The sequence below is a fragment of the Plutella xylostella genome, chromosome 18, assembly GCF_932276165.1.
Source record: "Plutella xylostella chromosome 18, ilPluXylo3.1, whole genome shotgun sequence".
Lineage (NCBI taxonomy): Eukaryota > Metazoa > Arthropoda > Insecta > Lepidoptera > Plutellidae > Plutella > Plutella xylostella.
The window spans coordinates 10,904,452-10,919,528 of record NC_063998.1 but is presented as its reverse complement, the minus strand read 5'-3'; the positions used below and the strand labels follow the sequence as shown (position 1 = coordinate 10,919,528).

The 15,077-nt window shown below is 42.3% G+C and overlaps 1 protein-coding gene across 1 annotated transcript; it reads right to left on the bottom strand.

Annotated features, from left to right (window-relative positions):
* Positions 1 to 239: 239 nt before the first annotated feature.
* Positions 240 to 14,181, bottom strand: LOC105397674 (xanthine dehydrogenase). Its single transcript, XM_048627295.1, has 15 exons — positions 13,653 to 14,181; positions 13,411 to 13,571; positions 6,105 to 6,490; positions 5,800 to 6,023; positions 5,611 to 5,713; positions 5,374 to 5,501; positions 4,981 to 5,274; positions 4,611 to 4,901; positions 3,193 to 3,689; positions 2,923 to 3,106; positions 2,466 to 2,661; positions 1,626 to 2,389; positions 1,332 to 1,524; positions 920 to 1,033; positions 240 to 459 (listed from the first exon to the last, which is right to left on the bottom strand). The coding sequence occupies exons 1-15, from the start codon at positions 13,743 to 13,745 to the stop codon at positions 389 to 391; spliced, it is 3,699 nt and encodes a 1,232-aa protein (XP_048483252.1). The 5' UTR covers positions 13,746 to 14,181; the 3' UTR covers positions 240 to 388.
* Positions 14,182 to 15,077: the final 896 nt, after the last annotated feature.

Genomic DNA, 15,077 nt, shown 5'->3' with positions numbered 1-15,077 from the left:
CCTACATACGCACGACAATATGCGAGCCTCGACCGAGCGATGTGCCGGCGCCAGCCCGCCCTCGCGACACCATGCCGCAACGAATGAATGAGAATGAAATCAAAACGAATTTAATAGTTATTATGTTTTAAGTACCTTAGTAACTAGTTAATAAAGTCATCGCCGCACCTTAACAAATTGAACCTGCATCTGCAGCTGCTGCAGTTAGTATGTGTTGATGATAAAATTCACAAGTAACCTATTAAAATATTTGTATTTTTTTAATTAACTAACTACTAGTTGCGGTAAATATTCTTTGAAAGTAACACACCCAAAGCAAATTTTAATGGAACAGTATGTAAGTAACTATAAAGAAAAATGTAAGTATAACAATAATGTGTGTGAAAAGTTAGTTGTAGAGAAACTCGTGCAGCTTCACGCCGGCCGTGAGCACGTTGGCCTCGATCGTGTACGCGCCGTCTGAAACACACACATTACATTACATGCATTATTTAATTTGAAGCCTATTGAGTTGTGTCGCAAACGTACAACACCTCCTTATCCATTGCCCACAATAACACTCATGTCAGTCTTCCGGCCATTTAGCCAAAAATACTGAATTTTCGCCTTAGCTACGTTATTACTTACTATATGGCTCAGTCTTGTAAAATGAAATGTGAGCCGGTGCCGAAATATATACTCATACACTTCAGCACCAGTAATAACCATATGATTATTATTTTTTCTGCTAATGCTAATAATTTCGGATCCTAACAACAGAGGGCTGTTACCACCAGGAGCTGATCACCAACATCATAGGCATGGAGGATGAATGTTAAGTTTTAACAAAACTCCAAAATGTACCTGACATTTTAAACCAAGGATCAACAGATTTACGTGAAGATCTGTATGGGTTATAATTAAGATGAGAGTGACGTACCAACTTCGAACCACTCTGTCTTGGGGGCGCCGCTGTCCCAGCGCGAGGCGGCGATGGCGGCGTGCAGCGCCAGCCCCGCCACCACGCCCAGGCACGTCGGCGGCTCGCCCACCACTGACAACACACACCAGATTAACAATGTCATTAAGTATACCTACATCACATTACCGGGAACAGATTCGAAGAGGCTAAGCTTTAGGACAGCTCTTAATAACCAAGAAGTTTAAAGTAGAAGTCAGATTAAGTTATCAAGGTACGGAAAGGCAAGTTAGTTTGTCTGAAAATGACTTCTTACAGTCGAGAGAATCATCTGATAGACGACGAATACGTAGTCGAATCCGACTTCTCTATTATAGTACGGCTAAAAAGAATCAGAAGCCGCTTTTACCACTTTACATCCAATGCTACTGACCTTTCGAGCCGAGTATCCCGGCGGGGTTGTAGGAGTTCCTCTGCAGCTTGACGCGGAAGTCGAGGGGGATGTCCTTGGCCTGCGGCACGTGGTAGTACCAGGTGCGGTCCGTCAGCAGCTCGCCGGAGCGCGCCGAGTAGATCATGTGCTCCGACGTCCAGTAGCCCAGCCCCATGATGAACCCGCCCTCCACCTGGCGACGCCAATAGTCTTAGTGCCACTGCGACTAGTTGCGTAAGTTGTCAGAGAAGTTTGATACAGGCAAGAGGGACCAAACAGCACACAGATTCATACCTGTCCGATGTCGAGCTCGGGGTTGATGCTGGTGCCGGCGTCCTCCAGCAGGTCCACCCGCAGCAGCTCGTGCTCGCCGGTCAGCACGTCCAGCTCGACCTCCGCCACGGCCGCTGCCGGCACGCGGTACGCCATGGTGTCGTTGGCCGTGGTGTGGTAGCTGGTCTGCAGGTTCACGCCCGCCTTGTAGGCCGCCTGCGCCAGCTCGGCCCAGCTGGCGTCCGGCAGACGCGCGCGCGTGTCCGCCAGCCGGTCCAGCAGCAGCTGGCAGCACTTGATGGCTCCGAAGCAGCACGTCTCCGAGGTGGTGCTGTTGCCCGTCTGGTTGGTGTTCGGGTTGGACGCGTTGTCCATGGCCTTGACTCGCACCTGGCTGAGCGGCACCTGCAGCGTGTAGGCCACGGCCTGCGCCACCTTGGTGTTGATGCCCTGCCCCACCTCCACGCCCCCGTGCTGCACCACCAGCGAGCCGTCGCCGTGGTACAGCGTCAGCAGCACCTGGAAGTCGCTGTACAGCACGGACGGGAAGCTCATCAGCGCCACGCGCAGCGCCTTCTTCTTCCAGCGGTTCTCCGAGTTGAACTTGCGCACCTCCTCCTTCCGCTTGTAGTACTCGCTGTCCTCTATGATCTGTTTCACGACGGCCTCTAGAGGTGGATCATTCTTACGGAGGTTTCTCATTCTCACCTCCAACGGATCGAGGTCTAATTCGTATGCTATCTGCTCCATTATGTATTCTGACATAGCTATGGCTTCCACACTCCCTGAAATTAAAAGTTTGATTCTCTATATCTAATCGAGAAATGTATTAATATCTCATAAGTAAATCTTACTAGTTACCGGGTGCGCGGCACCAGCTGTAGGAGATGTTGTCGGACATGACGTTGTAGAGCTCACAGTTCCAGCGCGCGTCGTCGTACGCGTTGCGCACGGACAGCAGCGCCAGCGACACGATGGGGTCCCCGAACACCCACCCGTTGTTCTCGTACAGCTGGTACTCCAGGTACTGGATCTCGCCTTCATCATTCACACCACACTGGAAATGGTACCGGTTTTGATTTATACCTATTTGAATAATGTCCACCAACCCGTACTAGGCCAGCGTGGTGGACTAGGCCTAAACCCTTCCTTCATTGGAAGAGTTTAGGCCTAGTCGACAGTGTCGACACGACAAGAAGAAGATTGGAAGGAGACCCGTGCCCTAGCAGTGGGGACTCGATGGGTTGATGATGATGATTTGAATATTTCACAATGCAAACTCTATGAGCTGATACTTGTCCATAATAGTGCCGCTCACCTCGAAGTCCCTGGTGCAAGGAAGCCGCGAGCCGCTGACGCGCATGCTCTGCTGGATGCTGAGCACGAGGCGCGCGGGGCGGTTCATCAGGTAGCTGACCAGCGAGCAGGCCGTGCTGACCTGCGCCGCGCGCGTGAGCCGGCTGCCGTACGACCCGCCCACCGGGCCCGCGCGCAGCAGCACCCTGGCCACACAAGCAGACATTAACAGACTGACAGACAGATTCTGAAGTCTATAGTAAGAAGATAAGGAACTGAAATGTGTGGTCACCTGCTCTGGGGTATGTTGAGGCATTCGGCGATGACGATCTGCGTGAGGTCGGGGCTGTGGCAGGAGGGGTTGACGAACACGCCGTCGTCGCTGGGCCACGCCACGCACGTGAGCGGCTCCATGCTGAAGAAGAACTGCGACTCGATGTTGGTCTGCCCGCGTAGCACGCGGCGCACGTCGGCCCCGCGCGCGCGCGCCGGGATGGTGGAGTACAGCTGCACGCGCTCAGGGGCGCCGCGCCGCACCTGCGCCACGGTCAGCAGCGGGGGCGCGTCCCGCCGCTTGTACCGCACCTGCACCAGCAGCGCCGCCCGCTGCGCCAGCGCCTCCGTCTCCGCCACGATGATGCCGATGGCTTGGTCATAACACTTCACTTTGCCGTCGCAGAGAATTTCTTCTTCGTTGAATATCAGAGGTGGGCCGATTTTCAGAGACATGAAGTTATTTCTTCCCGGAATGTCTTTGGCCGTGAAGAATTTGAGGACACCGGGCAGTTTCTGAACAGAAATGAAGTGAGTAGATAACTTATATCTAAAATTATAATTCTGTAGCTGATATGTAGGGTAACGTAACGTACCTTGGGACGCTTGTACCTCGGGACATTGATTGTATTTTAAAAACCGGCTAAATAAACACATTAAAATTCTACCCTAGGCATAGTATTTTACTCGCTTGGCAAAACTAGTGAGTCTCGTGATCATACCAGCATCGAGTGTGTGGTGAAGACAATATGAAGTTTTTTGGAGTCAAAAGTAGCTTTTGTATAGTTTTTTGTGTTGCTTTATCTCATTGAGGCATGCTCAAAATAAAGACATGGATGTCACGTATAACTTTTCAGTTATTTAATTTTATGACATGGCAATTATCTGAAAGATTCCTATTAATTAAAAATAAAGACATTTAAATTTTGGTTAAATATGGCTTTTTTGTACCTTGGGACACGATTAAATTTGTACCTTGGGACACTGTTTCCTATGGCTTTGTACTATGGAAAATGCAAACATCTAAATAACACCTTATATCTCTGTTCTTATTAGTGCCAGAGTGATACTAGACAGAAGAGAGATGCAGTAAATCAATAAGAACAGAGATATAAGGCGTTATTTAGAAGTTTGCATTTTCCATAGTACAAAGCTATGGGAAACAGTGTCCCAAGGTACAAACGTGTAACGTACCTTGGGACAAAACAAGCATTTTTACTTTTATCTTAATTTAATAAAATTTGGCCACACTAAAGCTATAGCACAAATACTGGTGATAATAGATTATATATCCTACCGAATAAAGAAAATTTCACATTAATATCTTAATTGTACGCTGTGATAGCTTCATTCAAAGTTGGGGTAGTCAAAAATGTCCCTAGGTACGTTACGTTACCCTAACATTAATTTCATGTTTGACTGTATGAGAGGTCCTACCAGAGCGGGCGTGGGGTCGATGTCGATGATCTCCCCGGTGGGCACGTCGCTGGTGACGAAGGCGGCGTGCACCTCATTGGGGCGGCGCGGCTCGTCGTTGGAGTACTTGATCTCGCCGGCGCACTGGATGAGCGCCTCCATCTTGGGCATGGGCTCGGTGAGCGGCCACACGGCGGGGTTGCTGTCGATCACGCTCTCCGCCGCCGACACCGGCCGCGTCTTGCGGAAGTCCCTCCTCCCGGAGCGGTACCGCGGCTTCAGGTAGTGCTCGGGAATCAAAGTTAGACAAGCCTGAAATGTATAATTATGTTTTTATTTGTCTTATTATAAAGGTTTAGATTTTAGGTTGTTGTATAATTTCGATCTATACCTTGTAAAACAATCCTAAAGCCAATTTCTTACGGAACTCTGGTTTGAGCTCCCCCGCTATTTCCTCTACGACCAAGTCGTCCGCCAACACCTGCAGCGCGGCTTGCAGAACTTCGTTAGTAAATAGCTGTTTACCGACGAGAAACTTTTCAGTGTTTTCAGCGTGCACAAACCGTTCTGATATACCTCCCATCACTATTCTAGCAGATTCCACTCGACCATACTCGTGCTCATCAAATTTGTATAAAAATCCTGCATTTACTGAAGCATGAGCGTTTTGAGCCCTGGGCATGATCTGCGGATTAAAAATTGTGATAAACAAGTGATATAAGTTCTTCTGAAACATTTATATAAAAAAAATCCAACTCAAGCATAGATCTACAACTGAAGGTACCTTGAATGAAACGAAATGGTAGCTGTCGGATAGCGGCGGGATTTTTACATTCACAATGAGACTTCCAGTCATATCCAAATACAAAAATTCCTTGGGAGTCACTTCCAATACTTTGCCCGACTTGGTCCCTGAAACATACGAAACCGTCATGAACACTCGTAACTTAGTTATGTCTAAGTTATACACTACAATAATGAGTAGGTACTTAACTAAGTAGCTGTTGAAAAAGTTACTCACATATCGTCAGAGTAGCTCTGATAGTTTCTAATAACAGAAATATATCAGATGAAAATTTATTGACGCGATGCTTCACCATCAGGTTCCCTGCAACCGTGCCCACCTGCAACACCATCACGATTATTGAAGTATAACAAACGAACCACTTGAAACGTGATCACTTTGATTAATAAGATAGTGAACATTTACATTTCTGACGGGGATGTGTGCCACCAAGTTGAGATGTTCGTAAAGCTTCTGCAGATATCTGAACTCCTGGTACTTCCCGGCGGTGTCTGCGAGCAGCCGCATGAGGTCCGTGAGCGTCGTGGCGCCGCCCACCACCAGGTTCTGGTCCAGGTAGCAGCGCCGCAGCTCCGTCACGTCGCTGACGTCCACCAGCACACGAGGGTACTCGAAGATGTGGTATGCTCCTGAGAATATGAAGATAAATGCAGTGCACATTTTATAGCGAGTATTGGTTCACAAATAGCTGGATTTTACTCAGGACCAACCTTTCCCTGTGTTACCACCAATGAGCATGTATGAGTCAACACCTTCAACATGAAATATGTTAAAAATATCCTTGACCTCGTACACTTTATAGAACATTTTGGCATCTTTGAGTTTAATTTTCTTAACAGCTTTTTCTTTGGCATCTTCCTTGTTCACCCAGCACCAATCGTGCTTCTTTTCACAAGTTTTTTGGCAGGAGTCTCCTTTCTTCTTGCAAATACTCAAATCCTCAATATCTAGCAATTCCTTGGGCTTGGGTGCGTCTTTGGCGAAGGACTTGAAGGCATCTAGGATGGGCCGGTAGCCGGTGCACCGACAGGTGTTGCTGCCGAACGAATCTTCTATCTGGTACTGAGTCAGATCGTAATGATGCGACTCAAGTAAGCTGCAAGCAGAACAATGAAAATAAAAATTATGAGTTTAAAGAAGGTTTCCACTATTTTGACGTACCTATGTGTAAGATAAATAATAAATAGTAATACATTTGACTATTGAGAAGTGTCTATGGATAATTCAAATGTGATTGGTCGATCAGTAAAGGATTGTGATTGGTTGTCTAGTAAATTAAAAAGGATGTCAACGACTTTCCAAAACGGCTATTTTCTTTAAATTGTTATAAATGAACATGTTAAATCCTATTCTAAAATATTAATTGTTTTTGTGATTCATTTGATTGAGATAAATAAGCATAAATACTATAATGTCATTTTCAAAGTAAGTAATTGATTACGGATGTTCCGCAAAATGGAGGCAACTGTCAGAGTGAAAAAGTGTTGTGAAAAAACGTGTAATGGCGGTTTTTATGGAACAATAAAAAGGCATCATTTGTTACTGAAAATTCGTTTTTGCTTGTAAATCCCCTGATTTCCTATATCAGAAGTGGATACGCGCGCGCTAAACTGAAATGCCGAAAGGAAAAAAGAAAAATCGACACCGATTGACCAGTGGAAGCTCATCTGAGGCTGATTATTCCCGGTCCAGCCGTAAATATCGTCGTCGCAGTTCAAGCAGGAGCCGATATGTGCGATCTCGATCCAGGCGCAACTTCTGGGACTATGATACTGACTATTCCGACGACGAGCATTACCGGTCAAGATCTCGGCAGCATGGAAGAAAAACTGAGAGAGCTTCGCGGTCTCCCCAGCGTCGTGATAGAAAACGACAGCCAGCTCGGTATACAAGGACTCCATCAGGTGAACCACCGATTTCAGGAATCCGAGAACAGCATATCCCTGAACAGGGGACTCAACCAATACAACCTGTTGAGAGACTGACTGTGAGAGAGCAGCAGCCTGCACCGAGTGCGGGGCCAACTGCGACAGAGCAGCAGCCTGCACCGAGAGCAGGGCCAACTGCAAGAGAGCAGCAGTCTGCACCGGGTGTGGGGCATACTGCGAGAGAGCAGCAGCCAGCATCGATGTCGATGCCCATGATGGAAGAGTCAACAACGCCCCGTACCGAGATGCTGTTGGAGTCACAAAATTCTGCACCTGCAGCCGTGAAGACACTACCTCAACAAGTGAGCCAACCTAATTTTGTATCACTGAATTCTCCAAATATGTCAATTAGTGTACAAGATCTCTCTTCTCTTATACAAAGTTTAACACAAAATAATGGTCGTATGACATATGATAAAAATATTTTGCCTGTTTTTGATCCTGCACAAAAGAATCAAAGAATAGAATCTTGGATAGCTAAGGTAAATGAATGTGCTCAAATATACAAATGGACTGACGAACAGACTAGACACTTTGCTTTACCAAAATTAGAGGGTCATGCTAAAAAGTGGTATGAGGGCCTACAGACTATATTGTTGACTTGGGTAGAATGGCAGGATCGTTTGATAAAAGCATTTCCTTCTGAAACAAATCACGGATCATTACTAACGGAGATGTTGGAACGAAGAATGAAGATAGGGGAGTCAGTTGATGGGTACTATTTTGACAAAATGGTATTATTAAATGCATGCGAAATTAAAGGTAAGAAAGCAGTTGACTGCCTTATACACGGTATAGATGATAGGACTATAAGAGCAGGTGCGTCTTCGGCACGATTGTATGATCCTGAAGATTTACTTAAATTTCTTAAGGATTTATGTAGAGATCGCGAGTCTAGTTTTAGGGCAATTAGACCTCGAGGTAGTGCAAGCACTTTCAATGACATAGTCTGTTTTAAATGTAACAAAAGAGGACACCGTGGTGCTCAGTGTCATTCTACTACTACACCGGAACTATTTTGTTACAATTGTAAAGAAAAGGGACATTTATCAAATAAATGTTCAAAACCAATAGTAAAGTGCACAAACTGTAATCGAGTGGGACATAAAACAGAAGATTGTTACAGAAATAAAAATAAATTTAACAATAATAACAACAGTGTAATAGAAAAAAAGACTTTATTCACACAGAGTAACACATCCAAAAATGCTAAATATCACAAAGAAGCTATAATAAACGGTACTATTAAAACGAAATGTTTTGTTGATTTTGGAAGTGATTGCACCCTTATTAGTCTAGATCTTGTTAAAAAACATGCGCTCAATATATTGCAATTCGATACTGATGTACCTAATGTAAAGGGATTCGGAAACGGAGCTTACACACCTTTAGGATATACACGCATTGAGTTAACGTTAGGAGAAGTATCAGCTATGATTGATGCTTATATAGTTGAAAATTCCATGATAGAAGAACCATTGCTTGTTGGACAAGATTTTACAGAGCTTCCTGAGCTTTTAATAGTTAAAACGAATATCAAACTAGATATAATAAAACGTGACATCCCACCGGAACTTACCAATATATTGACAGAGAATGATAATAATTCTGAAAAGAGAGTTTTGAGAGTGGTTTCTAGTATAATGGTAAATAAAATAGATTACGTAGAATGTTCAGACAGTGAAAAATTCAACGGCGATATCCTTGTAGAGACAACAGTTCGCCGCCCAAATAATAATGACTACACTGTGTTGGGAGGTGTTTACAGTTTGCATGAAGGAGGTTGTAAAATTGCCGTATGTAATCACACTGATAAACCTTTGCCTCTAACGAAAGGAATCGTTTTGGCTCGTGCTGAAGTCATCAATCCTATGGATGTAAACCTTAATAACCAAGACAGCTTTTGTGGTAGGATAATAGAGCCTTCTGATCTTACACCTATAACAGAAGATGACATAAACATCAATCCTGAGCTTACCTTAGAACAGAATCAATCTGTAGTCTCTTTAATAAATAAATACAGGACTTGTTTTGCACAGAACTTATCAGAGCTTGGCAGCACAAATATTGCAGAAATGAATATAGAATTAGAAGATAATACACCTGTTTCATATAGACCTTATCGATTAAGTTATATGGAAAGAGAAGTGGTACGTGAAATGGTGAAAGAGTTGATTGATAATGACATAGCAGAGGAGTCTAATTCTCCTTATGCAAGTCCAATTATACTAGTAACAAAGAAAACGGGTGGATACCGATTATGTGTAGACTTTAGAGCTTTAAACCGTAAAACAAAGAAGGACCATTTCCCTATGCCAAGGATTGATGACCAGCTAGATGTACTAAATGGAAATAAATATTACACTAGCCTTGATTTAGCGAGCGGTTATTATCAAATACCTATTCGTGCAGAGTGTAGACACCTTACAGCCTTTATAACTCCCGATGGATTGTATCAATTCAAAAAAATGCCATTTGGTTTAGTAAATTCCCCAGCGGTTTTTCAAAGAACTATTAACAAAGTCTTAGGTAACTCCCGGCATGACTCAACCCTTGCTTATATGGATGATATTTTAATTCCGGGTAAAGATTTCGAACAAGAATTTGATCGGTTAGAGAAGGCTTTTCAATTACTACAGGCCGCAGGATTAACTTTGAATCTCAAAAAGTGTAATTTCTTTCAAGAAACACTAGAATATCTGGGACATGAAATAAGCGAGAGTGGAGTCAGACCTGGAAAAGCTAAGATCACTGCTGTAGAAAATTTTCCGACGCCACGTAATGTACATGAAATAAGGCAATTTATAGGATTGGCTAGCTATTTTCGTAAATTCATCAAGAATTTCTCTATAATTGCGAAACCTCTAACAGATCTAACAAAAAAGCAATGTGCCTGGTGTTGGGGCGCAGAACAGGAAACTGCTTTTAACAATTTAAAACATGCCTTAATACAACGGCCACTCTTGGGTTTATATGATCCTAAAAATGAGACTTTCTTGCATACTGATGCAAGTAAACATGGGATTGCTGGTATATTGATACAGAAAGACAAAGTTTCAGGGTCTATGAAGCCTATTGCATATTTTAGTCGAAAAACTTCAATCGATGAAGAAAAATATCATGCATATGAACTTGAAACTTTGGCTGTAGTAGCTTCACTACAAAGGTTCCGTGTGTACCTACTGGGTGTAAAATTCACGCTGGTGACTGATTGCAATGCATTAAGAGCGACATTCACCAAGCGGGATCTGATGCCCCGTATTGCTAGATGGTGGATAGGTATGCAAGAATATAACTTTGATATTGTGTATAGGCCTGGCTCTATGATGTCTCATGTTGATGCGCTCAGCCGAAACCCCCAACCTTACGAATCATTATTTACACAAGAGGGCATACCTAGTATTATGAGAATAACGCAAGAAGATTGGCTTTTAAGCCAGCAGTTAGCAGATTCAGACGTTCAAAGAATTCGGAAGACTTTAGAAGATAAAGAGAGCATTGAAATTAAAAAGAATTACGTTCTTAAAGATAATAAATTATTCAGAAGAATTGGAGATGATTTAAAGTGGGTTGTACCGAAAGCATCAAGGTTTCAATTGTGTAAATTAAACCATGATGACATCGGTCATTTCAGTGTAGAAAAGACATTAGATAAAATAAGCAAAGACTTTTGGTTTCCAAAAATGAAAAAGTTCATAAGGAAATATGTACATTCCTGCATAGAGTGTGCATATAGCAAGGAACCAAGTGGTCCTAAAGAAGGTCTTTTGCATCCAATACATAAAGTTAATAAACCGTTTGATACCGTTCACATTGACCACCTGGGACCTTTTGTAAAGAGCGCAAGAGGGAATTCATATTTGCTTGTTCTGGTTGATGGATTCACAAAATTGTCTTCTTAAGCCACTCAGAAATTTGAAGTCAAATCTATCAATTCGTTCTTTGGAAGAAATCTTCTCTATTTTTGGTTATCCAAATAGATTAATATCAGATCAAGGGTCGTCCTTTACATCTAGGGAGTTTAAGAGATTTTGTGACAAGTCCAAAATAAACCATATATTAAACGCAGTTGCCTCCCCACGAGCCAATGGCCAAGTGGAGAGGTACAACAGAACAGTACTTGACGCTTTAACGGCTTATACAGATAAATTGGGGGAAAAATATTGGGATACGGTTTTAGGTAAATTACAATGGGGAATGAACAACACATTAAATAAAGGTATAGGAAAAGCTCCATCCGAAGCACTGTTTGGAATTACTATGTCTAATCAGGGAGAAAATGTATTTGCTAAAATATTAAATGAAACACGACAGTCAGGATCATCAATTCAGGACATTCGAGGAAAAGTAAGTGAACATATAGAGAAGGATCAACGCGCTCAAAAAGCTAGATACGACAGGCATAAAATAAAAGCTAAAGTTTACAAGGAGGGAGATTTAGTTAAACTACTTAAACCAGTCGGGGGTAATGATGGTAAAAGTAAGAAGCTTCTTCCAAAATTTACAGGTCCCTACAAAATTACTAAAGTACTAGAAAATGATCGTTATGAAGTTTCAAGTATCCCAGGTTCAAAAATTACTCAGAAAACTTATTGTAATATATGGGCCGCCGACCGTATAAAGCCGTGGATCACAACCTATAGTGATTACAAATCCAGTACAGAAAGTGACAGTTACACGGATGAAAGTGATTAATAGTATTTGATTCATTTGTGCAAGGTCTAAATATTTTTAAGTAAATAAATTACATACATTTTGTATAATATACAGTGTAACAGATAAAGTACATGTATAGATAAGCCTACTATTTACCTGATACTTGTGTTTATACATTTAATTAATAAAGTTAAGACTGATAATTATTAGTTTATGATATTGTGGGACGTTGATAGAGCCGCCCAAATAGTTGTAGAGCGTTGATAGAGCCGCTCATTGAAATTGTGGGACGTTGATAGAGCCGCCCAAACAGTTGTAGAGCGTTGATAGAGCCGCTCATTGAAATTGTGGGACGTTGATAGAGCCGCCCAAATAGTTGTAGAGCGTTGATAGAGCCGCTCATTGAAATTGTGGGACGTTGATAGAGCCGCCCAAATAGTGGTAGAGCGTTGATAGAGCCGCTCATTGAAATTGTGGGACGTTGATAGAGCCGCCCAAATAGTGGTAGAGCGTTGATAGAGCCGCTCATAGTAAAACTGTTGTGGGATGTTGACAGAGCCATCCAAAATTGTACAGGCGTTGATAGAGCCGCCTAAAGATAATAATACATGTTAAAAGATTTGTTATAAACATTTATTGTGCTAATTTCTATAAAATATTTTGTGAGTCTGTTTAACACTTAGAAATTTTTATAAAGTTGATTTGCTAATTTCTATAAAATATATTGTGAGTCTGTTAAACCTTAATGACTAAGAAATTTTTATAAAAGTGGATGTTGTTGTTATGTTAGTTTCTATAACATATACGTAGTTTCAGCCTTTTTAAACCTTATATACTAAGAAAGTATTATAAAAGTTGATGTTGATTTGTTGCCTTTTAAGGAATAATGTAAACCTAGAGGTACCTAAATATAAGTAAGTTTGAGGACAAACTTTGTGTCAGGAAAGGCCGAATGTAAGATAAATAATAAATAGTAATACATTTGACTATTGAGAAGTGTCTATGGATAATTCAAATGTGATTGGTCGATCAGTAAAGGATTGTGATTGGTTGTCTAGTAAATTAAAAAGGATGTCAACGACTTTCCAAAACGGCTATTTTCTTTAAATTGTTATAAATGAACATGTTAAATCCTATTCTAAAATATTAATTGTTTTTGTGATTCATTTGATTGAGATAAATAAGCATAAATACTATAATGTCATTTTCAAAGTAAGTAATTGATTACGGATGTTCCGCAAAATGGAGGCAACTGTCAGAGTGAAAAAGTGTTGTGAAAAAACGTGTAATGGCGGTTTTTATGGAACAATAAAAAGGCATCATTTGTTACTGAAAATTCGTTTTTGCTTGTAAATCCCCTGATTTCCTATATATGGTGTCCTCAAGGCAATTTTCTAGGCCAAGTTTTATAGCTAATTATCCTGATGGTTACCTGTACATGCTCATGACCCAGCTGGGGCTGCAGTAGCCGCACTGCGACCCGTTGTGCTCCGCCAGCGCGCGCTGCACCGGGTGGTAGCCGCGCCGCCGGTCGCCCAGCCCCTCCACCGTCGTGATCTCCCAGTCTTGGCATTGCGTTATTGATATCAAACACTGAAATTTGCGTAAGGGTCTACAGGACAACTCTTTATGGAAAACTGTAGGTAATGTAGCTTAAAACATGTAATTACTGACAGAGTTGACGGAGAAGGTGCGGTGCGTGAGGTCGGCGGGGTCCCTGGCGGAGACAGCCACCACGCAGGCGCCGCAGCCGCCCTCGCGACACATGTACTTGGTGCCGCTGAGCCCGAGGTGCTGGCGCAGGTAGTCCACCAGGTGCACGTCCGACGACACCTCCTCGCCGCTCACTGGGAACAGTCGTGAGGCTCACTTGTGAGGTATGGCTGTCTACTGACGGTTGTGGACTGAGGGAGTTGTTTTCTGGTAGCATGATGATGCTGATGATTCTGCCTACTGCCTACAATAAGTGCAAAATGGCGCTATGCTTAGTGGCAATCGATATCTAAGGCCATTAGTTTAAAATTTTGGTTATTATCAGTAGCAATAATTAGTTTTGATGTGAATTCCCATCTCCAAACTCATGTTTACAGAGTCAATTTAGTAATACTTTCTAATGTACCATAGGTAATTTAATAAAACGCAAAGCACTTACCGGAGTGTTTAGTCCCATTTACAGTAAATGTGATACGATCCATATTGACGGACCACTGAAATTTTCACAAACTTCAGCCCAGTGCTAACAGTCATAGCACCCTCCCAACTGATTCAATGTAGAGCACTTACTAACTACGAATTTAGTAATAATTAACAGTGGATTTAACAATTCCACAGGAAGGTAATCGGTGGCATCCTATCTATCTTTATTTTGTAATGTATTAATCACTCGACCACACGCGAGCCGACTTGTCGGATACAACACACACACTGCAACCCTCACATTGTTTATTGAAAGGGTAGCAGACAGGCTGTAAGAAACTTCCAATACAAACCATAGCTAGCCACCCATTTCTTAAATTAGATCCCTTCTGGGAGATCACTCTAGTTTAAGAAAAATGGACGACTCTATCTCGTTCGTTACGTAGATAGATTGCATAGGTACAGCTCTAGTTTGTTAGTTTTTTTGCATTTCTTTTGTCCTGTTAGTGTCTATACTCCAGTGGCGGTCTTTGTCGGGGCAACATCCATGTGGCCTGACCAGTTGGACGGTGTATGGACAGACACATCAAATCAGGCGTAACTAGGAGGCACGTCGGCGTCGGTTAACTACCAACGCACACGCTACACTTCGGTAAATCATTTAATGTTAAGTGGCTGATAAAAACATCAATTATGTAGGCGTGTACAATTAAGTAATTTAAACGTTATATTAATCAACATTATATTTTTATGAGTAGATATATAAGGTCAAACATATTTTGATTCGTAGAATACATTAATTTTCTCGAATAAAAAATAACAATATTAAGTAATACTTAGGTACCTACTTCTACCCAATACAATGCCTTGATTAATATGATAAAATTCTATCTTGCATTACCTAGTAAGGGTCTTATCTGAAAATCTCGTAACGGTCTTGGTTAGCAATGAATAATAAATTTT